The sequence below is a fragment of the Accipiter gentilis genome, chromosome 29, assembly GCF_929443795.1.
Source record: "Accipiter gentilis chromosome 29, bAccGen1.1, whole genome shotgun sequence".
Taxonomy (NCBI): domain Eukaryota; kingdom Metazoa; phylum Chordata; class Aves; order Accipitriformes; family Accipitridae; genus Astur; species Astur gentilis.
Genome location: NC_064908.1, coordinates 13205189 through 13230184, shown reverse-complemented (window position 1 = coordinate 13230184; position 24996 = coordinate 13205189). Strand labels below are relative to the sequence as shown.

General features: G+C 43.1%; 1 protein-coding gene across 1 annotated transcript in view; it reads left to right on the top strand.

Annotated features, from left to right (window-relative positions):
- Nucleotides 1-24996, top strand: part of BRINP1 (BMP/retinoic acid inducible neural specific 1) — an 89462-nt gene that overhangs the window by 54072 nt on the left and 10394 nt on the right. Inside the window, exons 3-6 of the mRNA XM_049832992.1 lie at nucleotides 6393-6583; nucleotides 11779-11948; nucleotides 13255-13360; nucleotides 20095-20331. Of these exons, the coding sequence (XP_049688949.1) occupies nucleotides 6393-6583; nucleotides 11779-11948; nucleotides 13255-13360; nucleotides 20095-20331 (704 nt within the window). The remainder of the gene's footprint in view (nucleotides 1-6392; nucleotides 6584-11778; nucleotides 11949-13254; nucleotides 13361-20094; nucleotides 20332-24996) is intronic.

The window sequence follows — 24996 nt, the reverse complement described above, 5'->3', positions numbered from 1 at the left end:
GAAAAGGGGAAGTAGTTGATGTTTCAGACACGTCAGTCAACACCAAGCACATGGCCAAAGTATAGACCAAGAAAAAAAGCATCAGAAGATTTTTCCATTGTCCTGTGGAGACAGATGAAGGAGTAAGTCCAACAGCATAGTTTTATTTCTGCCATATGATTCTGTTGAATGATCCAAACACTGATGGTCTTCTCCTTGGGTTCAGTCCTATCCAGGTAAATGCCCTTATAGGAATAAAACTACTGCAGACAGCACAACATTTATCAATAGATCAATAGTCAATTTATTTATCTTATTCACGTGCCAGCTGTCATATGTGAGCCTGTCTGCTTGCCTGGTTGTTATGCAAAATGCTGTCAGACTTTCAGCTTAAGTGATTTCTTTTTCATACTTCTCTGGAATTAGATTTTTGTATTTTTTTTTCTCTCTCTCATGGCAGAGCTTCATCCTCTGTCTAATTTGGAACTAGTTTGAATCTATGGACTGGAGTTTTCTTAAATAGATTAGGGGGGATGAGTGCCAAATGCTCACAGGAAACTAATTCTTGTAGGTCCTTTGAAAAGCTCAGCTTTGAAGACTGACTTCTTCATGCTGGCCTAGATAGAGAAGAGGCCAAACTGCAGAGGAAACTGCTAAAGGAATATTGCACTGCTCAGCCTGGGGCTGTCTGGTATTTTGAGGGCACAGACTAGAAATAAAACATCACTGACCCCACCATAATCACAGATGCTCCATACAGACTCATATTAAGCCAGATCTGGCAGTAAAAGATAAGCATTATAGTGCTGTTGTCATGCTCGTATCCTGCCCCCGTGGCATTGTTTACAGAGTCAAGGGCTCACAGTAACCTGGAAGAGCTATCACCCTGAGGACTGAAGATAACTATTATTTTGTGCAGCCCATGACTGGGACAATTAGGTTGAGAAAAGAAAAGACGAAACAAAAACATCAAACCAACAGCTCTGTTGTAGTAGCATCTGGGAGGATTCTGGAGGACTTTGGGCTAAGTGTCTAATGCTAACACAAAACTTGTGTTTTACCTGGGCAAGGCCTAAAATCTGTCTGGTTTGGTTCACACTCATTTTAACAGCTAATAACACTTGCCTGCAACATACATAGGGGTGTCAAAAAATGTCTGTGTTAATGATTGTGAGGTGCTTGGCTGAAAACAAGGGGCAAAGACATGTCTAGGCAGACGCCATTGTATATACACCAAAATCCAAGAGAGCAAGAAGGCTCTAGGAGTTCTCTGTCTCTGACTGGGGATCCTACTGACATCAGAGAGTCAATAATGTGTGCAGTATGCCAGGTGGAGGACATTAAGCAATGTTTGTATCTTGCTGTTACTGAAAAGCCGTGTTGCCTTTGGAAAGGCTCTGTCTGCTCATCACTTATGGAAGCAGTTGACGGGTTTTGAGCCATGCTCTATAAAAAAGATAAAGAACCACTGAACAGAAAGGAGCTGGTGCCTTCTCCTTGCCAAGTTCCCAGGGAGCGGTGGGGCTGGTCCTGTTTGCTGAGTGTGCACTGTGAGTGGGATGCACTAACTGCCCTGCAGGCCCTGAAGGAAATATATTCAGCAGCAGGAGGTGTTGGGGTGTTCCAGTTAGCATGACAGTTATAGGCTTTGTTCAGTGTCTTCCTGCTCTGCTTTTTTTCCCTCTTTTTCAAACAGTCTCTGTCTCGATCATTGTTTAATGCATTTAATTTCTTTTTTGTTTCAAGCGCCAGCCCCCGAGGTCTGTACTGAACTTGTTTCTTCACTTACATCCTTTGGTTGTGTTGGCCATTTGAAAATGGGGAAATTAATTTGCTCTGACGGCCTCTCTCTTTCAGATTTCTCACCCTGGGTAGAGATGCACACGCCCTTGGATTCTCCTAGCCTCTCTGCTGGTGCAGTGGAGGGTCTGGGTGATGTACCCGTTCCAGGCTTTTGACTTTTCCTCCCTCTTCAATATTTTTTCCCCCTTTTTCTGTTTCCCTTGAGGGGTCATAGTGCTAATGAGCACTGAGACATCCCTAGTGGCTCCCTTTGTCTCTGACATGCGTGGCCTTGATGGCGAGCTCATTAACGCAAACTCTGAAGGGGCAAGTCTTTTCTCAGATATAGCCGTATACAAATGAAATGTATCCCCTTACTGTGACAAGGAGAAAGGCCTGAAATATGCATATCTGCCTCCTTAAGGCAGTAGTTCATCCCTCTATTTCCTCTCACCTCCCTTCCCCCTTTAGCATTAGCACTTCCTACCCCTTCCAGCCATTAAAAGAGTAGGCTCTTTGGTGCTTTCACCAGACATTAGAGAGCAGAGTCCCCTCTGCTGACCTGGCAGGCATTTTCCTGGGTATGCTCCACATTAGCATGGGCTGTCTACGCCGGCGAGACATTAGAGCATAAACAAGTGCCTCTCCCCCCACTACTCAGACGTTAGGTCATAGTTTCTCCTTATTCTGCTTCTGCATCAGGGATACAGACTCTTCCTCCTCCTTGCTAAGAAGTTTATGATCTTTACGAAGCCCTTAAAAGCTTCCCCACTGGCAGAAGTTCAGGTACTTGCTAGGGATTTCCCCTGAGGGTCAGAAGACTCTGTACTAATCCTAACTGTATCGTGGGGTGCCATCATAATCCTGGTCAAGTCTTTGCAACTTGTCCACCTGGAAAATGAGCAAGCAACAGTGCAATATTTCTCTTTTATAAAGTGCCTTGAGACCCGTAGAGGCCTAACCTGTGCTTTCCAGGCAGTGGCACTGAGGCTGAGGTGTCACTGATGGTTCTGAGAAGCAATGAAATGGCATCCAAGAATGATTTCTGGGAGGAAAGATTTCAGTGCCCTTTTGCACACATCATCCATGAATCCAAGGCCTTGGTAGATCCTCCAAAGATTCACAGATTCAAGCATTCAGTGATGACAAACAGATGAGAGCGTGCTTACCTAGCCCAGTGCCATGGATTCAGTTTTGTCCAATAGCAGCTGCTTCTGCAGAAAATGCAATTAAGTCTAGCACTGAAAGTTAATAGAAAACCTGTTCTTGGAGGTGTTTCTTCAAAGAATTCAGGAGTTACAGGTTGGATCATTCCCTAAGGCCAGAGCTATACTGTTCCCTGGAAGTCTCTCTTTTTTTTTTATCACCTCAATAATTCTAAGTGATTTCTCTAGCCGTATCTATTAATGTTAAGTCCATTTTCCAAAATTGTACTATTATCTTGGCCTCGGGTGCATCTTACAGCACAGAATTCTATAGGTGACATGGAAGATTGCTAGTATTTAGTGGGTTGCTTTCAATGTAAAATATTCTGGAACTGGAGAAGCCAATACATATTTGTGGTCATTAATCAGGAAGCTTAACAATACCATATCATTTGCTTGACCAATCCCAACCAATCAACAGCACAGAAAGAGAGAAAACAGCGAAATACTATGCAAAACCTTAAAAAAAAAAAAAAAAAAAGAGCTTGAAAAATGTCACTAAGTAAATTCAAATAATGCATAAATTAGAGGGAATTGCAACTGGCTCATGGATATTCTATGAGCAGAAGATAAACATCTAAGTTAGTTGCATAAATTATTCATCATAACGTATTTGCTCAGCTTTTCTCATCAGCTATGAAAGCCACACATCCAAGCATTTGGAGAGTATAATAGAACTGGGCTTTCACCTCAATGATATGCCCTAGGAGTAGGAAGTCCTGGGGAGGGATGGCATGCATAAGAACTGAGTGGAAAAAGTCTCCTTCACTATGATGTTTTAGATGTGGATGTTGCTAAGGGCTTGCATGAATGGGGACTAGAATTGTCTCTTGGCAGCAGGCTAGGCTGAAGATACGGCAATGATTTCTTTTAACCTCCTTCTTTTGCCTCCTGCCAGTGGTATCACGAGATGATCTTGGACCTGATGTAAAAAATGAACCCGCTTTCCCAACACACTGTTTACCAAATTTTCATTCTCTGTTCCTACCTTCTCCCATCTTTGTTGTCCACTGCTTTCCAGTGCATGGTCCAAATTGTAACTGTTTGCCCTGTCCACCTCCATGCGCTGAACTGAGACACTCCTAGGGTTTGGGTGTTGATATATCAGTACTTGATCGGTTGCATGTTTCAACTCTATGGTCTTCACTTTGGAATAGATAACTTGGCAGTATCAGCAGCAAATTCTCTGTACTTTGTCAGGGAACATAAAGCATTCCCCCAGCCCTTTCTGAAAGCATGCTGGCTCTGGAGGGCTCTAGTCCCTCCTGACTTCATTGATAATGCTTGCAGGAAGCAGTAATCTGAAAGCAAAAGTGTGCTTGCATTTTACAATAAGTAATAACTGTCTCTTTGGAGAGGAAGCACAGATAGCATTTTTCCTATGCTTGCTAGTTATGATCTTTATGATAGGAACATGGGAATCTCTATTTATTCTAAAACCTTGCTTGTCTTTTAGCATCCAGATCTGCATGTTCCCATGCAGTGTAACTGCTGAAGGGACCATTCCTTCTTCATGCAAAGGGGATTTCCTTGTAATAGCAAGACTTGGCATTGCCACTCTAGTCAGGAATGATTAGAACAACCTCTTTGTAGTGTCAGAGAGAAGCTATCTGTCTACTTTTAAGGTTTTATCGATCATTAAAATCAACTGTGGGGCCCCTGAACATACCTATTGCACAGATACTAAGTACTGGACTTTTACACTATTCTGGGACAGCAGAGAAAAAAACCCCTATATTCTACTCCATACAGTGAATGCATGGACATTGATAATGTACTCATTATCTGCAGACAGCTTTGAAGCCAATAGTCTATGTTTTCTCCAATCCTGGTATTAAGATCCTGGTGTATGGGGGTTGTTTTTGTTGGGTTTGGGTGTTTTTTGGCCTTTTGACAGAGGTTTTTCTAGAAAAGACCAGTGTTTCTGCAGATTTCAAGGTTTGACACTAATGACTCTTAGGATGTGGTAAGAGGGGTGTTTTGTTTTGGCATTTTTACTTGGCTTGTGAAAGCCTAGGAGCTGCAGAGAGGGCATTAGCTCAGGTGTAAGGAGATGTTTTGAAGCAAAAAGCTGGCACTTTGCTATTTTAATGAATGCAACTGCTGTTAGGCAGCCTGGGGTGCAATCAAAATAAATACATGCATAATTGCATTAAGTAAAATAACCTAACACACATAAAGTGGACTGGGTATAGAATCAACCTGGAGAAAAAAAGATCTGGTTTGTGATCATTGCTTTGCAACTGACTGACAGCACTTCCTAAATCTGCCTGCATGTCAGGTTCTCTACCAGCAAAGTGGGATTACCAGCACTGGTTGACACACAGTGATAGAAAGTGCCGCGTCAGTGCCAGGTATTGTCATGCCTATTATTTAAATAAAATTTTTGTCTTAAATCTGAGTTACAGGAATAAGGGAATGAAAAGTGTCAGAGAAGCTTGTGACTTGATTATCTGGGAGATAGCTTAAGAGAGTGGAGGTGCATTGTAGGAGAGTAGCTATAAATGATATCCTTTCCTTTTAAGAAGGCCTTTCTCAATATTTTTCAAAGGACATTAATAGGTTTCTCACCTTTTAGGTGCTCAGCTGGTGATGTATTTCAGAGGCCTGATTTTTAGATCCAGGTGTGCAAGGTTTTCTCTAGTCATTTCCCTCTGTGTTGTTTCAAAATGGATACCTGCAATAGAGCTGCTTTTGCAAACATTATTTTTTTCCCAGTTGTTATCAGTTTAAAAGAAGGGATTTGAAAATCACTTTATAGGGGTTTTTTTTAAAGAAAAAAAAAAAAGAAAGAAAAACAAACAAACACTCCATTTTCATCCTGGCCTCTGTTTATATCTGAATCGATCCTTTTAGATGGTTTATCAAGCGTATTGTTTTTCAAAATGATCTTTTGCTGTACTCTTGGTGCTGAAAGATTAAGATGTTTGGAGAAAGTGTGTTTCCTTCTGCCTTGCTTTCCAAAAGCATGCCAGGAAGGCTTGTGGACATGGGAATATAGCAATGATCAGACTGGTCTAGATCTACAGTCTATCTGACCAGCTCTTTTGCTGACAGAAACCAGAATTTGCTGCTTTATGGAGAAGTGTAAGAGCCCAAAGTGTGTGAAGGCGAAAGGACCAGCCTGCTTTCTTTGTAGAGAAATGCAGCCTTCTGCCAGACATCTCTGGAGACTCTGAGGCTACCTCCTCATCAGCCCAGATGTGTGATCCTCAAAGTGTGTTGTTATTGTGCAGTAATGTCTCGCTTTTCCTCTTCTCCTCCCCCTCCCCCTCTGTCTAGCCTTGTGGCCTCACGTGTGTATCCATGTGGGGGTATCCAACAGGATCGTCCCCTTCATCATCCTCCTTCCCTGCCCTCAGTGGCTCTCCCTGCCCCTCTGGACTCAAAGCCTCACCCCTGTTGTGTTCCTGTGTTGTCGCATAGGGAGTTTGCCCGTTGGAAGGTGAGGAACACAGCCATCGAGCGGAGGGACCTGCTCCACAACCCACTGCCCCTGATGCCTGAGTTTCAGAGGAGCATCCGCCTCCTGGGCAGGAGACCCACCACGCAGCAGTTCATTGATACCATCATCAAAAAGTACGGCACCCACATCCTCATCTCTGCCACCCTGGGAGGTAGGTGGCAACCTGGGCTGCTTTCTTACACGGGTGGTGTCAGCGGGATGGCGAAGGCGCTGGACGGCACCTGCAAACCACGGCCGTGCTGCGTGGACCCCGGCTGGCAGCACAAAACCAGGCTGCATCTCCCCCCCACCACAGCCTGTCACATCGTCAGACGGTGTGAAAACCCCCAGGGTACAAATAGCCTTTGCAAATGAATTCACGGCACGATGCGGGTGAGTTTGGCATCTGTGGTACGTGTGCACCTGTGCTCCTCTGACAACAGCATGTGTGTGCTGGTGTGCATCAAGATAAACATGCTTCATTTAGCTGGGAAGCCTGTCTGTCATTCCTGCACCTCTGTCCTTAATTTGACAACAGAATGTGTTGATACCTCTTTTTTTTTTTTTTCAGAATGAAACTAAATGCAGGGGGAAAGGCATTCTTTCTTGCTGGAAGTGGAGGAATTTTAAAGAGCTCCAGGAAAAGGGAGTTCAAGGAGTTGGGTGTGGAGCATGTGCAGCAGGGGAAGAGACGGCCAGATAGGCCTGTGCAGAATTCATAAGTGAAAGTAGTAACATGGGGTAGACTTCTCAAAAGAAACAGTAGTTAGGTAAAATTCAAAATGTATGTGCAAGGACTGCAGAGAGGTTTGTGTGTGCAAGCAGAATACATCGGTGATGACATAAGACAGAGTACTGTAGGGCCATTAACCCATGACCATGCACTGCTATTGGTCCTGCATAAACGTTTCAAATACTGACTATTGAAAACAGGAGGGGTGAAAATCAGCAGCTCCTCTTGATATTTGCTGCTGATTTTTTTCTCTTGTATTATTTTTATCATTCTTTAGCCCATTGGGGTGTGCATTTAAATATCTGTCTTTTGAGAACTGCTATTTGTAAGAGGAATTCTGCAGTGGTAAAAGGTCTTGACTTTAGTACAGAGTTTGTTGCTGTTGCTTCTTCTAATGTACCTGACCTCCAGCCTTGCCACATTGCTAAGTCTGTAGTGAACTTTGAGGAATTTCTGGCCATCTGTCTGTTCCCAAAGCATTCTGCAGGCTCTAGGATGAGATGTAGAAGAGATTAGATGTGTGCATATGATTCATGCACAATGAGGTGGTAGGTAAATTGGCGCAGTTCCATTGAAGTCAAATGACCTCTCATGTGGCAAATGTCCTTCAAAGATCCTCAGGATGCTCTTCCAGTCCAGGCACTCAAACTGTTCACTCCATCAGCAAGAAATTTGAGAGAAAGCAGGTTTCCATGCATTGAAGAGTACAACTGACTGACTGCATCAGGCCCTAATGAATTCTGCATAAAGATAAACTCCTTTTTATTGAGGCCATCGTTTTTCAGGATCATATTTTACAGAGCCCAAGCCAGCCAAGTAAGAATCCAGTAAAGTGTTGAGAGGGGTTTCTGTGGGTTTACTTTTCTTTCCATTGACATGCCTTTTTCTTCTTGCCACTCATATCTGTGGAATTGCAAAATAAGACCTTTGATGGTAAAATATATTTTTAATTTTGCCTGGGTGAGGTTGTGAATTATTCACAGGGGCTTGTTTCTTCTCCTGATTTTACAACACAACAGTTTTAAATATGCAGAGGCTTGTAACAAGAACTGTTGTTGGAAAGGAGTGCTAAATGCTCTATCAGCCCAGAGCATGGTGAGCAATGGTAGGGGAGAAAAGAAGGATTTATCTTGGCAGTGGCAGTCCCAGAGAAAATGTAGATGAAGCTGGGCATGCATTATGCAAGGAGGACACACTCTAATCTAGTCTGTGGGCTAAACAAGACCACTGAGATATAAAACCAGCCATGTCCTGGCACCCTTGCTCTCCCAAGACCTCATGTCTCCTCAGAAAATTTACAAGAATTCTGCTTTGGATTACAGTTGTTTGTAACTTAGCCTGATGTCTTACTAGGTTGCAAATGAGTGACAAACACACAGGAAATTGTTTTGTTTTTAAATGCCAGCAGTTGCATGGACCCCAGGAGGATGGGTGATGGATCAGGCCAGCCCACCTGAATACAGCAGCTATTTTCACACCTGGCCGCTTGAGGAACAGCTCTGATGCCTTTCAACCTACAGAGCAGCCGGGTCTCCCTGGAGCCTAATATAAAACTAGCTCTGCTCCAGTTTAGTTCTGACAAAGGGATTGGTGAAGGGTCACTTTGAGGGCATCTGTGCTCCGGGATGGAGCACACAGAGCTGAGAGCCAATTTGCAGGGAAAGCCCTGAAGGAAAGACAACTTTGAACATAGCATCTGCTTAATAAACGAGAAATTAAGACTTAATAATGCAGCAAAAGTCTATTAACCTCTCTTGATCTAAGGGTTGCTTTCTCATGCGCACTCTCCATGGGGATGCTGTGCTTTTCCAGGTCTGCACACATGTACACAGAATAGGTTTCCAGCATTATTTCTGCTCTGCACCCTTCACTCCTAGGGACAGTATTTGTCCCTCAGGAGAAGCATCAAATATCTTGAGCTTTACTTTCCTGGTTTTTTCACTCTTCCTTCCATTGGAGGAGTCCAAACACCTCAGGGAAGAAAAATGACAGCTTTTGTGGGGAAATCACTGATCTCTGCCCTGGAGCACAGGTTTCTCCTGTCTGACATCTAGGAGCTGTCTCAGCTGCTCAGTGCCTGCTCCTGGAGACTGCAAGCTAATGATGGATCTCCTGGTGATCTGAAAGCAGTGTCATTGCCTGATGCAATTCAACCCACAGTTCCTGGTTGCTCTCCGTCCAAGGGATCTCCAATATCAACATTCCTCTACTAAAATGAACTGGTCTGGACTGAAAAGGTCCTGATTTTTGTGCCTTGGCTATTAAAAGAAGGCATGATATTTTTCCAGAAAAAGCTGTTTTTTCTAGTTACTGGTGGAATTGAAGAAGAGTTGATACCTGGATCCCACAGGTTCCTCTGAGAATCGCAGCTAAGAGGAGAATTATCCCAGGTCTTCCCTCTCCTTTCACAGCCTCGTGAAATGGAGGCAAAGCATCATTTACATCTGCTGCATCTCCATGCAGATAAATACTTCCATTACATGAGAGATACAAAACTTTTGGCTCAAAATACAACAATTTCACAGTGATCTGGCCTATCTTCCCCTAAGCCTCTTTGCCAACTCCCATGCAGGCATCCTTTCGGTGACAAACAAGTTGCCTCATGAAAAGTCACAAAGTCTGACCTTCCTTCAAATCCCTCTGTAAAATTCACCTCAAAGATGAAATGTGAAAATGCCTCGACAGCAGCCAGGCATCTGGTGTGCAGTGACTACTGTTTCTCACGCTAATCACAGTCATCTTATTACTTTGTGCTTTGCTGGCTGTTTGTTGTATACACCTGTGGTGTCTCATTAGATCCATGGGTTTTAAATCCTCTGGGACAGGAACCACCTTTCTGCTGTTTGTGTGGATAGAGCCTGATGTGACAGAGTCTTGATCCCTGCCAAGGGCTCCTCGCACAGCTCAACGCATAATAATGTTAACGGTGATCAAGGAAATCAAAGCTGGTCATTTTCCAGGGAAAGTGTTTTTGTGAGAAGTAACAATGATGATACTGTTACTACTACAACTTTGATTGTAGTCAAAAGATAGTATGTTATTTTTAACAAAATATTAAAGGGATAAAGTTTTACATGCCAAATTTCTTCACTTAGCTCCTGTGAAGCCAATTAAAAGATTTCAACTGATCAAGTCTTTGATGAAAAGTATCTCCTTTCCACCAAAAATTTCCATTTTTCATCTCAAAGCCAAAGGCTCAATCCTCAACCTTCAATATATCAATCGCTTGAAAAACTGAAATCCAATAAAAATATTTTGATTTTCAGCCAGAATATTTTTGGTTTGTTTTCAGGCATTTGGCTTCCAGATAAAAGCTGGAAGATTTCCAGGGAAAGCAAGAGGGAGGGCTTACTGTTTGGGGGTTTTTTTTGCATGTATGCAATTAAAGACATTATTTGGACAAATCAAATTATTTCAGCTAATACAAATTTTTAAGAAAAGTAAGTGCTTGTTCTTTTAAAAAAAGAAGAAAAAAATCCGCAAAAATGCTGAAAAGCAAAATATTTCTTGGCCTAAAAAGTGGTGGTGCATTTTTTTGACCATGCTATCATTGCCAGAGGCAACGTAGTCATCAGTGATTCATCTATCAAATCAGAACAAGTACCATTCTTCTCACTGAGAGCTATGTAGAAATGGCACATTCCTACACTAGGTATCTATTCTCTTCATTTATTAAAATCAGAACTTCTGATGTTAAGAATGCAGGATCGTATTCTACCTTTTTACTCCTTCTATAATGCCAGCCTTATGTTAAGGATGAACTGGATTTTGAAGTGGTTTATACCACACAAATTGAACATTTAGGTAAATAATACTTCTCAGCTTCATGTCCTTTTCATGTATCTTTTGTTAGATTCAGGTTTCTGCTAATATTTAGGATGTTTGGTGCTATCAGGTCTTAACTGCTTCACTCCCACATTCTCTGTATTACTGGCTCAAAATCACTTGTTGTCCCTTATCTTGCACAATATTTTTTAAATTCACTGAATTAGACTTTAGGAGAGGAAAAAAAAGCAGAAAGCGTGGTTGGTTTAACTTAACTTTCTCATTTGCTCTTTCCTCTGATTGCTCTCCTTCACTCACTCCCTGCCATTACCCTTTTGCATGGTCAGCGGAAGCTAAAGAGGTACAACTAGCATTTGTTTGTCCTCTGTACCCACCTATGTACCTATGTCCTGTTTGCAACCTAAATCATCATTTGTTCCTTCTAGAAATCAGGTCAGGGAGAATTACATCAAAGTGGCATCTTCTCTGGTCAGCTGTGCATCGTTCCAGAGGCACTGCCCACAGAGAAAAGCGTTCCTCAAGTGGGACAAATGGTCTGAATCCTTTCCAACAGTTGTGATAAAGCTGTGCTGGCTGATAAATATCCAAAATGTTATCTACTTAATTCAGTGGAGCTGATCTACAAGTGTGGTGGACCTGGCCTTTCTGGATGAAGAGAGAAGGAGGCTCATAAATACTACACTGAGATTCTGGTACTGGTGAGGAAGGGTGGGCTCATTTAAGAGTGCTTTAGGTGTCAGACTTTTCTTTCTTTAGGTGCAACATGTGACATCATGTGTTCCTGTTAAGACGACCCTACATGGCAACCTCCTGGGCCTTACTGAAATCTCCTTTTCTTTCTGGTGCAGGAGAGGAGGCCTTGACCATGTACATGGACAAAAGCCGCCTCGACAGAAAGTCAGGAAACGCTACCCAGAGCGTTGAAGCATTGCACCAGCTTGCTTCCTCCTACTTTGTAGACCGTGATGGCACCATGAGGAGACTCCATGAGATCCAGATCTCTACCGGAGCAATCAAGGTACTGTATGTTGCTTTCGGAAGAGAAAGAAGATTGTGTGTCCGTCAATACTGTCAATACTGTAGGGATTTCGGGCAGGACTTTGAGAGTCCAGTGTGATGCCTTTTTTGATCACAAGTTGTTTTGTTCCCGTGCTCATTTCCCAGGGTAAGTTGTTCTCTTATGGACCTCAGTAAAGAATTGATTTCTTGAGGGCCAGTAATATCTGGAAAGAGGTGGGCATTCAGTGTGATGGTTATGTAGGATAGGAGACTTCCATTATATGTGGCAGAGACCTCTGGAAGGGAGAGAGGGAACAGATAATCTAGATCAGCGATGGAGGTGGGAAGGGAAAGACAGGTCTGTGAAATGGGCAACCCCGTGCAACCCAGAAGTATTTTCCTTTTGTGGGTGTATGACTGCTAAACATCTCTTAGATGAATTTACTACAAGAAAAGGTGAAAAACTCCGTGTGGCATTACTGAGGCATCTGGAACGAAACGGACAGAGAGACAGCTTGGGGGTTGCAGCTGGAAGGAACGGGAGCTGCTCAGAGCATACAAAATAGGGAAAATGGCTCTGCAAACAAAGGCTGCCTTCTCTGAAAGCAATCATCCTATACTGGGGAGGGATTTTGTTGTTGCAGAGCTCACTCCAGGGAAGGCGATGTGGATGGAGTTGTCATTGTTAGCCATTTCTGAAAGGTTTCAGCACTTGTTATTGTTCTGTGGTGTCTCATGGTTGAGTCTGTTCCCTTCTGGATGGGAAATTGAATTAAGATATTGAAACAGTGACAGCAGATAATCACACTTTGTGAATTCAGGAAGGGCAGCTCTCCTCCATGGCTCGAAACCAACAGCAACAACTGCAGCAACAGCACTGCAGGTCATCTGCGCTTCCATCTATCCTCAGCACAGGGATGGTGTGCACGTATGTTGTGGGAGCACTAGGCACCATTGTGGGCTGGCAATCCGTCTCTGTATCTTGCTTTCCAATAAGAGAAGCCAGGGAATAATTCCTCTACTGGCTTCTGATGTTCTCCAGTGGACATCCTCTGAGAAACATCAATCTGGAGGACCTCATTGCCAAGCTCAGAATAATGTGCAGCACCATAAAGAAAGCAGATACAATTCACTCTATTTTTTCAGCCTGTGAGCGTGCCAAACATCAGCCATGTCTGTCCAGTGTGGGGCATTTTTTCCCAATTAGGGAAGATGCATTTTGGATTGCGTCAGCTGGTGACAAGGGGTTACGAGGTGTGAACCTGCCTGGGGAAGATGTGATGCTGCAATCAAAGGGAAAACTCTCTTTTCTACATCCTCCATAGGTAACAGAAACTCGGACTGGCCCCCTGGGCTGTAACAGCTACGACAATCTGGACTCTGTGAGTTCTGTCCTTCTGCAAAGCACTGAGAGCAAACTCCACCTGCAAGGTAGGGCACAGGAATGAGGGAGATGGTAATAAAGGGCACGGAGTGGGAGGATGAAATGAGAGAGGGCTGGCCTTTCTTCTAACCTTTTCCCCTCCTCTGTTTGCTGTGATCACCTTCTTTACTGTAAGTTCCCTGAAGCAGGACCGGTGGCTTCTGGTGGCTTCATATGATGCTCAGCACAGCAGACCCAGGGCTTGACAGGGACTGAGCTAAAGGCTCAAGGAACTGCAGACTGGACCCCAGCGAAGTGTCTGGGTGCACCCTGCCATTGAATTTTGATGGTCTTCTGTGTATTGTACATACACCAATGTAAATAAATGTAACCTTTTCCATTAATATTGAAGGGCCATTCTGTTCACGTCTCTCTGTCCCTCACAAATTGCTGATTTGCGTAAGAGGTTTGCAGATCAGCTTTTGGGGCTCTCTAATGACCGTAATCTTTGGGAAAAGTCAGAGGTTTTATTTGGATGCTAGAAGCCATGGCTTCAGTCCCAGTTGGGGAGCTAGACCAGAAGTCAACAGATAGAGGTCATGACTGAATTAATAAATAAATACATGCTGGTTAGCAAGAAGTCAGCTTCAGTAGAAGGAGGAAATTCACTGGGCGTGTAATTTACTAAGGTTATTCCCAAGTTTTTGACAAAATAAGGAAATGTGGGATTTAATTGCTCATTTGCCCAGATGGTTTTATTTCTGGAATCCTTGTACTTGCACAAATTTTAATTTTTCAGATGAATGGGCTACATTACATCTTCCGCTTTGAGTATAATTTGGCAAGTGCTGTTTTAATCTTGGTTTCACAGAAACTGGGTTTCATTTACAGAGTCATGTTGTGGATATATTATTATTGTTGTTATTATTTGCCTTTAAAAATAATAGACAGGTTGTTTTCACTATTCCGGTGATTATCTAAATCACTGAGTTCTGGTTCTTACCTAATTAACAATAAACAATTTGAGGCTTTTTATGTACTGTGATAATGGCTGCTGGTAATGAAGACCCAAGGATGACACATCAGATAACTAGATAAACAGCTAAATAAGCAGACAGCTTGCTTTATAGGCAGACAAACTGGTAAGTAGGTAAATCAATACATCTCTATTGGCTATCTGATCCTACAAGAGAAGAGAAAAACCAAGATGCCTGGGAGGGGGAAGGAGGTAGAGAAAGAGGGAAAAATTGAGAGAGAGGGGATGTAAGGTAGATGAGGCTGTGATTTCTGATGGGAGCAGACAGGACCTCAGGGGTCAACCACATGTGGGTTTCCTGGAGCTTTATGGCATAACCCAGCACAGAGGGAGGCCAGACCCAAGCCAAGGGAGACAGTGAGGGAAGGGAGGAAGGTAAGAGCTCTTCCTAATAGAACAAAGTGACCTTTAAAGCAACACCTGAGTGTTTTCTGCCTAATCTGGAGTGCGGTTCTTGGGATAATTACCCAGGATCCTTCCTTTGCTCTGAGAGGCCTCATTAGGAATTAGTCACAGGGCTGCAGGTAATGGATCGTGACCCAGTCTCCTCTGATCTGATTAGCAGCCGAGCATGAGCTGCTGACAGAAATCCATGTTACTACCTTCGTGTCACTCTGGCTCTGAGGCCAGCTCAATAAAAGAGCAGCATCTTCGTGACAGGGGGAATTTCTGTTTCTGAACTTGCTTGCTGCCACCCAGCCCTGAGCATCGGGGTTTCAAAGACATGCCCTTTAGGAGATGCAATGGCCAGACCCAGAGCTAAGCTACCTTCATGCCTGCATGTAGGCTTGGGGAAGGTCAGCCAGCCTGGAGATTTAGGGGAGGACCTGGCTGCAGGCACAGTCCAGGGTGTCTGGTTCTGCACCTGTGCTTACATGGACAGAAAAGCATCACTAAGTTATAAACTAGTATCAACGTGGACCCAGCATGCATGTACATCTATGTCAGATGCCTGCACTGGGGCATATATACAGGTACTCTTATCACAGTAGCTCAGAAGGTTTCCCTTTTTCCTAGCAGTGCCTGGGGGCAGGTTCCCTGTCCTGTGCGTGGGGAGGGCTGTGTGGTGATGCAGCCTCCCCACACAGGACTGGGGGGGGAGGAGGGGGGCTGTTGTGGGCCAGGATTTCACAGGTGACTGCACTTATTTGCACTTCGTATACTCTTGTCCCTGCCACCGGCATGAAACCGTCCCTTCAGCTGCCTCCACCTCCAGTGTGGCTGATGCATAAGCTGCCTGTGCTGCCCGGAAAAGGAGTAAACCAGAGCATGGGAGAAGAAGATGCTAACAGCTCTACAGCAGTCTGGTGGGGAACAGGAATTTGTGTTCCCTGGAAAAGTGTCCTAGGCTGAAATTTGAAAAGTTGAGTGGAAAAAAAAAAGGAACATTTTGAAATGTTTGGGGAAATTAAAATTCCAGAGACGTATCCTGTTGCACAGTGCAACAGTATATGTCAGTATTGCAACATGGCGCTATTTCAATAAGGTGAAATCCTTCTGTGCTATTCCAAACATTGTGACATTAAACAGAAAACATTGTATATTCGGTAGTTTGTTACGTCAAATATGGTAATAGACTATTAAAATTTACATTACAATTAATATTAAAGTCTTTGCCAAGGTGGGCAGAGCAGTAATGACAACACAAAACACTTCAGCTTTTCAGTGAAACAAAATGAGGAAGTATGAAAAATACATTTAGACCTTTCCCTGTCAAAAGTGCTTTTGGAGTCAACATGCTCTCTCAAATTGCTTCAATGAAACTGCATTTTCAACAGAGAACTCTTCTGTGGAAAATGTTTCAAATAGCTCTAATTTAGGGTTGGGGAAATTTACCTCTTTTAATGCAGGAAGCCTTTTATATACAGTCCAAAGCCAAACATCTCTCTCTAATAGTTTTTCTAGGTGAATTAAGGACATGTTCCCTTGTCAGACACTTCATATTCTGCCTGTAGTTATCTAAGAAAAATGTATACCAAATCTGTGCTGTTCTTAATTTTTAAAGAGGATCTTTATGCTTTACAGAGTGGCAGAATTCCTCCTTGTGATCAATAAGTTACCTTCAAAACTAAGATATTCTCCCTAACACTCATCGCCAGCAAACTTACCTTCTGCATCTATTATCAGCTACTGAGGCTGCTGTGGAGGATGAGCCCACTCTGTGCATCCTGGCTTGGATTGAGGTGTTCATCCTATGAAAACGGTCTAGTGTCTCAGTCTTTAAGACTAGGTTGCCCCCTTGCTTGGCTGCTGACATGAGGTTGCTTTTATCAGTAGGCAACACAAAGATTAAAAATTATTCTTTTTTTAACGTTTGCAACATTCGAAGAAATTTCTTAGAGAACAAAACAGCATTTGGGGATGTTTTTTTAAGGTTGTGGCTGGCAGCGGGGCTTTCCCAGGTAGCATGGCCGGCTGCAAGCTGCTTTGTGGGACTGGTGTGCTATACAGTCCTTGGGACTGGAGCTTTCCTGCTTTAAAAGTGGCAGCTGAAACACCCAGAGCAGTGGTCTCAACCAGTATGGCCGCCTTACAATCTCATGTTTGTAAAGATTACCTTAACAACGATTAATCACACCTGTGCTTTACTGACAGCTGTAATCAATTCAGTTTCAGCCATATTTAGGCACTGGGCATGGTATGGAACTATATATGAATGAGGAGGGTACCAGGACTGAGTGAGATGCTACTGGCCCAGTACTTGTAAAAATACCTTTCTAGGATCTGGTCACAAGGATGCTCAATACAAAATCAAAAATATTTATATGAATCTGCCCTTGTCTGGGTATGATGTTAAATGTGTGGGTATTTATATATATCTATGTCAAAGTACAAATGTGAAAGCAGGCATGGTTCTATTTCACTAACCCTAACACTGATTTTTTCACAAGGAAATTCCTGGCTGGAAGATCTGAGTCACATGTAATCCCTACAGCATGTTTGCAGTTTTAAAGTTACAGCTTTGCATTTGGTGTATGCACACTTGTGTTTCAAGGAATAGCTGGATTTGTGTGTCACTTGTGCTCCTGGTCTAAGCACATATTTGAATATGTGCTGCTTGTTAAATGCTACAATTAACTGCATGGATTCCATCAGAACTGCTTACCTGATTAAAGTTAAGTTAGTATAAGTGTTTTGTTGAATTATTGCTAAGCGTATAGGGAGTCTAATTACCTTTTAAATGTGAGATTATTTCTTAGCAAAGTTGTCCTGGAAATATTTTTTTAGAAACCATGAGTTTTATGGGGAAAAAAGCAAGCATCCACATGAGGTACTCTGCAGTGTCAGATGGGACCCTGTTATGTTTTGGAGATTACAGAGTATTCATGTTTCTGCATGTGCTGAGGTACACAATGGATGTCTCTTGCAATTGGGAGTGCTTTCCCTGAAACTTTAGTTGCTTTTTTACCCCCATTCTCTCCAGGAAAAAAAAAATAATCTCCAAAGCCAGTAGTATTTGTAGCTGGAACCAGACAGCTTGTTGGTGCTGTTAGACGAGTTAAAATTCAAACAGAAAATATGGTCAGCTGAAGACCCTGTGGTCATTTGGGCCTCTTATTCAAAGGCTGAGGCTAGGGCAGGTTGCTTCTCCATGAAGCAGAGAGTGGAAATATTTATTCATGGGACTTGGACCATGAATAAACAGGGTCAATGCACATCAAGAAGTCTAGCCCCCCCTCCTGTGAGCTTGCAAGGTCAGTGAATACAGCAGCCTTCAGGCTCTTCAACCCCCTTTTATAGATCCCAGTTCTCCGCTAGCACTGCACTTTCTTTCCATCCTGAAGGAATGTCTTGGAGCCTGGCAGGTGGGACCACCCCTAATATCAATGTTTGAAGGGACCATCCCTCTGTGGTGGTTGCTTTAGATAAATCCCTAAAAGAGTCTGAACTTCAGTACCGCCTGAAGACAACAGGAAGAAAGCTGAGCTTCTTGTTGAGAAACATTTCAGGGAAGATGAAAGGGGCCTCAAAATGCTGATCGTCCTTACACTAGTTTTGAGGTGTTCACAGGGATGCTGTAGACTGTGGTCAGCCCCTTGCACGTTCCCTCCATTCCCCGCAACAACACCCCAGAAAAGGCAGCAGGAGCTACGCAGACACGGTGCCTCCAAATGCCAGGCTTGAAATCCTTCCTTGTGCAAGTGTCACAAATGTCTTCTCCAGCTGAAGGCTGCTCTGTGTTCATCCTGCTTGGTGGCTGCCACTGCGAATTAGGTCACATAACGGGGCAGCTCGCTGCCACCGGGCATGGTGCTCACAAAGACCGTGCCCTGGCAATAGCAGGAGGGGAAAGGAAACAGAGGTCCCTGTGCTTCCAACAACCTCCTGATACCCCAAACTTGGTCTTCCAGGGGGACCTTGTCAAGGCTGAGGTGTCTCTGTGGAACAAAAAGCAAAAGGGTAATGGGGGTCCCGGGGGCACCTCCTGCCACTTTTCCCTTGCCTGAGGTGAACACGACCCATCACAGAGATGGGCCTGAACTCCTGAAAGGAGTCACAGCCCTTCCTGCCCTTCCTGCACACTCTCATCCTCTGAATTATTGTCTTATTTTCATTCCACTCCAATGAGCTGTCAGCCACAGATACAGTAATTCAGCGCAATAGAAACACAAACAGATGGGTAATTGACCCGCGTGCCTTCATTACACTGGAGTTCAGCACTGCTGTTCAAGCCATAAACTCCTTTATCTGCCACTCTGAAATCCCTGGGCCTTTTACAAGGAAGGCAAAGCGGGCCAGGATTCCTGTGAAAGGCTTGCTCAGAGTTATTGTCATCTCTGCCTTGCGCGCTGCAGATGATGACCGAGTCTGACAAGCAGGACTCGCCAGGTAGAAGGAAACAGCTGTGAATCCTCAGGGACAGCTGTAGGGAGCCTGCAGATGGGGGCTGGAGAAGGACAGGGTGGAAAAACACGTACGCTGTACACAGGGCAAACACTTAAACTGTTATTGTGTCCTCTGGTACCCGAGCAAGCGTACACCTACACTAATGCCTGCGCAGATGGATGGATACACAAACACTTGCTATGGAGAAAGAGACATGGGGATAGATCTCTGGGCTAATGTAAATCCTCAGAGCACCACCGAAATCATTGGCACTAAATCCATTTGCACTTTTATAGGACTTGGCAAGTAGCCTTCCTAGCAGGGAGTGAGCTGAAAAGACTCAGGTACCCAGCTTCTGTATTTATACTGTGGAGCTGGACACTTAACTCTGCAAGGGTCTTTTATAAATCCCTCCTTGAATTATTTTCCTTTCTTCTGTTTTCCTTTCTTCCTTCTTTCCTCTTTCAGTGTGTAGTTTCCTTGTTTCTGTGATACCAAACCTATTTAGTCTCTCTCAAACCAGGTCAGAACAGCATAATGCTCATCACTTCTGAACTAGCACTCAGTTGCAAAGTATAAAACCCCCACACCTGGGAGTAAGGAAGGCTTTGCATTCAGATGCTTTGAGCTGTACTGGGATCCAGGAGTGGGATGAAGGGGGTACAGAGGGCATTTGGGAAGGGGAAGTTACTTGTCACCCTTCTCTCACAGTGCAGATGGGCTCTGTTTTCAGCTAACTCCCTACTTGCACTGGAGGCATGCAATTTGTACCCCACCTTCCTTACTCATGACAGCTCCAAGAGAAATATCCCAGCAGCTTTTAATTCCTCAGCATCACTTTCCCAAGCTGTTAATGAAACAGGTTTTGAAAAGAAGAACAGATACCTGAGATTGCTTTTTTTTTTTTCTTCACATCCCCACATCTTGTTTCTATGCCAGGTCTCCAGATCATCTTCCCTCAGTATTTACAAGAGAAGTTTGTCCAATCTGCCTTGAGTTACATCATGTGCAATGGCGAGGGGGAGTACATCTGCCGGAACAGCCAGTGCGGCTGCCAGTGTGCGGAGGAGTTCCCGCAGTGCAACTGCCCCATCACTGACATCCAGATCATGGAGTACACACTAGCAAATATGGCCAAGACCTGGACAGAAGCCTATAAAGATCTGGAGAATTCAGGTAACCAAGCGAAACATGTTTTTCGATTGATTTATTTCAGACAAAACGTGTCAGATTATACCAGCTAAGAATCTTTTCTTCCCTCAATATAATGCTCCAGTTTGGATAAAAACTAGAGGATATTGAACCCCAAACCATGATCTTAGTCTTGAGGGAGTGCCATTTTTCCTCTATTACACGTACAGACAAAAACACACACCACACGTAAGTATATCTGTAAGGGGACATTTTCCATAGAAGAATTTGTTTGATTAAAAATCTGATTTTTCATACCAAACCAGTTCAGAATCTCTCTTTAATGGTTCTAAAGAGAAACTTCCACAATATGAATGATGCAGAAATTGCTTTTCAGATTTGCATGAATGATTTATTGTGCTTTGGTGAAAGGCAATTCACAGAGAGAGAGCACAGGCCAGATGACACCTCATTTGAGATAGGAGAAGGGAAAATGACTTCTCTCTCCTACAGTGACAATGTCTGCTGGTGTGAACATTTCTCTTTGCCCTTCACTTTGTCTCAGTGTGATGCTGGGGTTGTCAGTGGAGTTTGTTCCATGTTGATGCTGGTAACACCCATAGTAGGTGTGTTGTAATACTTACATGATACACACTCTCAAAGGCTTGAGATAGAAAAGAGAGCAATAGCATCAATGCAATTACATCCTTTTCCTTTAGCAAATGGTCTGCCTACCCTGAAGCTACATGGGCAGTAAGCAGAACTTAACTGAGAACTTATCCCCATGCTGACTCTCATTTCTTAGTGTTAGACAGTTACTTTTCAGCACATTTTCTTTAATGATTATTGTCATAACTGTCCAGGTCTCCATGTTCAGAAAGAAAACTATAAGGAAGGGACCATCTAGCTCCATTCAAGGCACTGAAGAATTCTTCTTCAGAAGTCTTCCCAGCAGCAATTTCTTTCTTCATGTTGAAGGTCACCTTAATCCCTTTAATGGTTGAAATGAAGCGGCCTATGATGTTTCCTCAATGGGCTGTTGAGGACTGCTTCATACTTCAATATGTGGACCCTGCTGCCGTGTCTGCTGTTGCACAGATTCTTATGTCCAACTCACGCTGTCAACTTGGTGCTCAGCTGAGCAAAGTCAGAGTAGTAGTTAATGGACCGGCTGATGACTGTCTTGACATGACCCCCCCAATATGCTATTGGGAGCTACAAGGTTGGGGCAGTTCCAGAAGTAGGTAACTAGCTGAAGAGGTCAGTGGTTTTCTGGGAGTTTCTATAGGTTTGTCATGGTTTAACCCCAGCCAACAACTAAGCACCACACAGCCGCTCACTCACTCCCCCCCATCCAGTGGGATGTGGGAGAAAATCGGGAAAAAAAGAAGTGAAACTCCTGGGTTGAGATAAGAACAGTTTAATAGAACAGAAAAGAAGAAACTATTAATGATAATGATAACACTAATAAAATGACAACAGTAGTAATAAAAGGATTGGAATGTACAAATGATGCACAGGGCAATAGCTCACCACCCGCCGACCGACACCCAGCCAGTCCCCGAGCGGTGATTCCCTGCCCCCCCCCACTTCCCAGTTCCTAAACTAGATGGGACGTCACATGGTATGGAATACACCGTTGGCCAGTTTGGGTCAGGTGCCTTGGTTGTGTCCTGTGCCAACTTCTTGTGCCCTGGCTGGCCATGAGAAGCTGACAAATCCTTGACTATAGTCTAAACACTACTGAGCAACAACTGCAAACATCAGTGTTATCAACATTCTTCGCATACTGAACTCAAAACATAGCACTGTACCAGCTACTAGGAAGACAGTTAACTCGATCCCAGCTGAAACCAGGACAAGGTTCATGGATGGGGTGGGTACACCAGGGCTAATCAGAAATATGTATTTCAGAAGCTTCTGCTAGCTCAATATTACACAAATTAGGATTACTGGCTATGCCTGCCAGCACAGCTCTGCCACTAGATACGTATTGCTAGTTGCTAGTTCTGGCACAGGATCTTCACACAAGATGCTCAAGAGCCACATGTTGGCCACCACTCATCAAATCCCTTTACATCCCCAGGGGATCTAACCCAGACACTTAGAAGGTGAGAGCCCTATGGAGAGAGAATAATTACAGTCCCACAGTGATTGTTTTACTGTTACATTCTGTACTTGTTGCAATCGATCTAAGCAAAGACTGTAGTAGATAATGATATTCAGTCTCCATCCCCTTGAGATTTCAACAGAGGAAGGTGTTTTTCATTTGCCATGTTAAAGTGACACATTGCAGTACAGTTCTCTGCTGGGCTGTAGCCATATTCCACCCAGGGCTGGATTTTTTTCAGGGCTAGATGGAATGATTATCTTTATGTTTAAAGCTGCTGCATCTCATTCATCACTTTGTTGCATCATGCATGAACTTATCCTTTGAGATGAAAGTTGCTATCACAAAAGACTATAGTATTAGTATTTTGCTTCATTTCAATAAATATTCCCGATAACTAGAGGATTTTCTTCATTATGAACAGCAGAAAAGAAATCTCTAATGACATCTGAAGGCTTTTCCAATATGTGGGCTGAAAGGCACATGAGTGCTCTGAAAGCAAATACCATTTGCACGGGAAGCTGCTGATAGCCTAAAAGATCTATATTCTATTTCTGATCTGTGTTGGATTCCTACGTCAACTGGAAAAAAATCGTGCGGGGCAAATCAAGAGTTGGTATGATTTGGGATAGCATCTTCAAAGTCAAGGAGGCTGCAGTGAACTGATGCTGCTTTAAATCAGCCCAGGAGCTCTCTTAGACCTGTGCTTCATTGCTCATGCGTAAATTGAGAAAAATAACACTGCCGCCTTCTTGGCATTTTAGTATGGCTAGCCAAAAAATTCTGCATCAGAACTGTGATTCTGGATTTTAAAGCAGCCTTTTGATTAAAAGTCATAGGGTTGTTATTTTTTTCAGTACTATTGCTTTCTGATGAAAATGTGATATTTTTTTTTTTTTTAACTGAAAAGACAAGCACTGGAAAAATGAAACTTTCATCTTGGAAAGAGATGTTTGACTTGGCCATTTCACTGTGATGCCACCATTCTTCTCCAGAGGCTGGACCCTCTGCCTCGTACCACCTGCGATGATAAGTCCTTGCCATGGGACTGCCTACAGGGACTGGGTGACTCGGCAAAAAGAGAGGCCACGTTGCATTATGGGAGATGTAGTCCTAGCCACCGTCAACATTATCTATGCAGATAAATTAAAAAAAAAAACAAATGCAGACAGATTTATTTGTTAATTGGACATTCTCAGGTTTAAAAATTAAGTATACCCAGACAGTTACAAGGCTTAGAACAATGCAGCCATAGTCTTGGTTGGGGCCTCCAGGGATAGTTATAAATAAATATAAATAAATAATGAAGAAACTATTATTTTTTGAAAGTATTTTCTTTTTTCACCCAGCCACCCCCCCTTTTTAAAAACAACCACATCCAGCTTTTGTTTTGTCAGATTTCTTTTCTCATTTGTTTTTCCCCCAACGTTGCACTGCAGTATCAAAATGTGCACACTGCACTGAAATTTCTCCCTTACCCGTCTCTATGAAAAATGTAGCACATTCATCATCAGAGGGAAAAGAGCTTGGTCTTTTGCACAAACAGGCTTTTGAGGAAATTGATTTATAAGGGGCGGGAAGCAAATGCAAGGCTTTTACTGCTGAAAGGTACCAGGAGTAATCAGCATGGTCAACAGAAGCAATTATACATGATGATAGTTTCAGAAGACCACTGAACAGGAGAGAATCATTTTTGGGGAGGAGAAGGGCACTGAAAGCAGCATTACAAATAGAGTGAAAACCTGAGAGATGATTACAAAAAAAGTATCTCAGTTATCTTTGGGGAAGAAAAGAGATAAGCAGATGTCCTGTGGATCTTGATAGTGCAATGATGATAATTATTTTTATTAGGTGCTCAGTTTCACCATGTGACAAGTAGGACATGAACATTCATTTACTATCTATGTAATGATGGTACTGACTAATGCCTTGATATTCTTTGTTAGGCAGTTAAGCATGAACTACAAGTTGCTGAATAATAGGAAAACTGTTAGGCAAATATATACAAACTTTGTGCGATAGGTTGTAAATTATCTGGTCTGATTTTCTCCAATAATTCTATGGATTATTTCTTTATTTAAAAAGAGACCAGCTTTTACAAGCTTTCATTTTTTTGCCTTTTTTTGGCGATTCTCCTCTTTTCCTTCTGAAAATGGGATGAAGGAATTTAAAGGAAAGGAAGAAAAATAATGTAAAGAACTTACAGGAAAAGATGGCTGCATTTCTTCTTGGATACTTTGTGGGGTTTATGGGAGGGAAGCAGGACTATCACCAGCACTAGATCAGGTCAGACACAGTTTTGTCTAGCAGAGTCTAAAATGAGAGATTCTTCTACATCTCTGGGCAGCATGTTCCAGTGCTGCATTACCTCCAAGTGAAGAAGTTTTTTAATAAATCACTTGAACTTCTTAAGCTGCAAACTGTCTATTACTCCTTGTTATATCATCTGTCTCTAATAAGAAGCGTTTATCTCCTTCGTATTTGTAAGTACCTCTTAAACAGTTGTAGGCTGTAATTAAATTGCCCCTTGGCCTCTTCTTCACCAGATTAAAGAAGTGCAGCTCCCTCCACCTGACCTTGTAGGACTTGTGCTCCAGCCC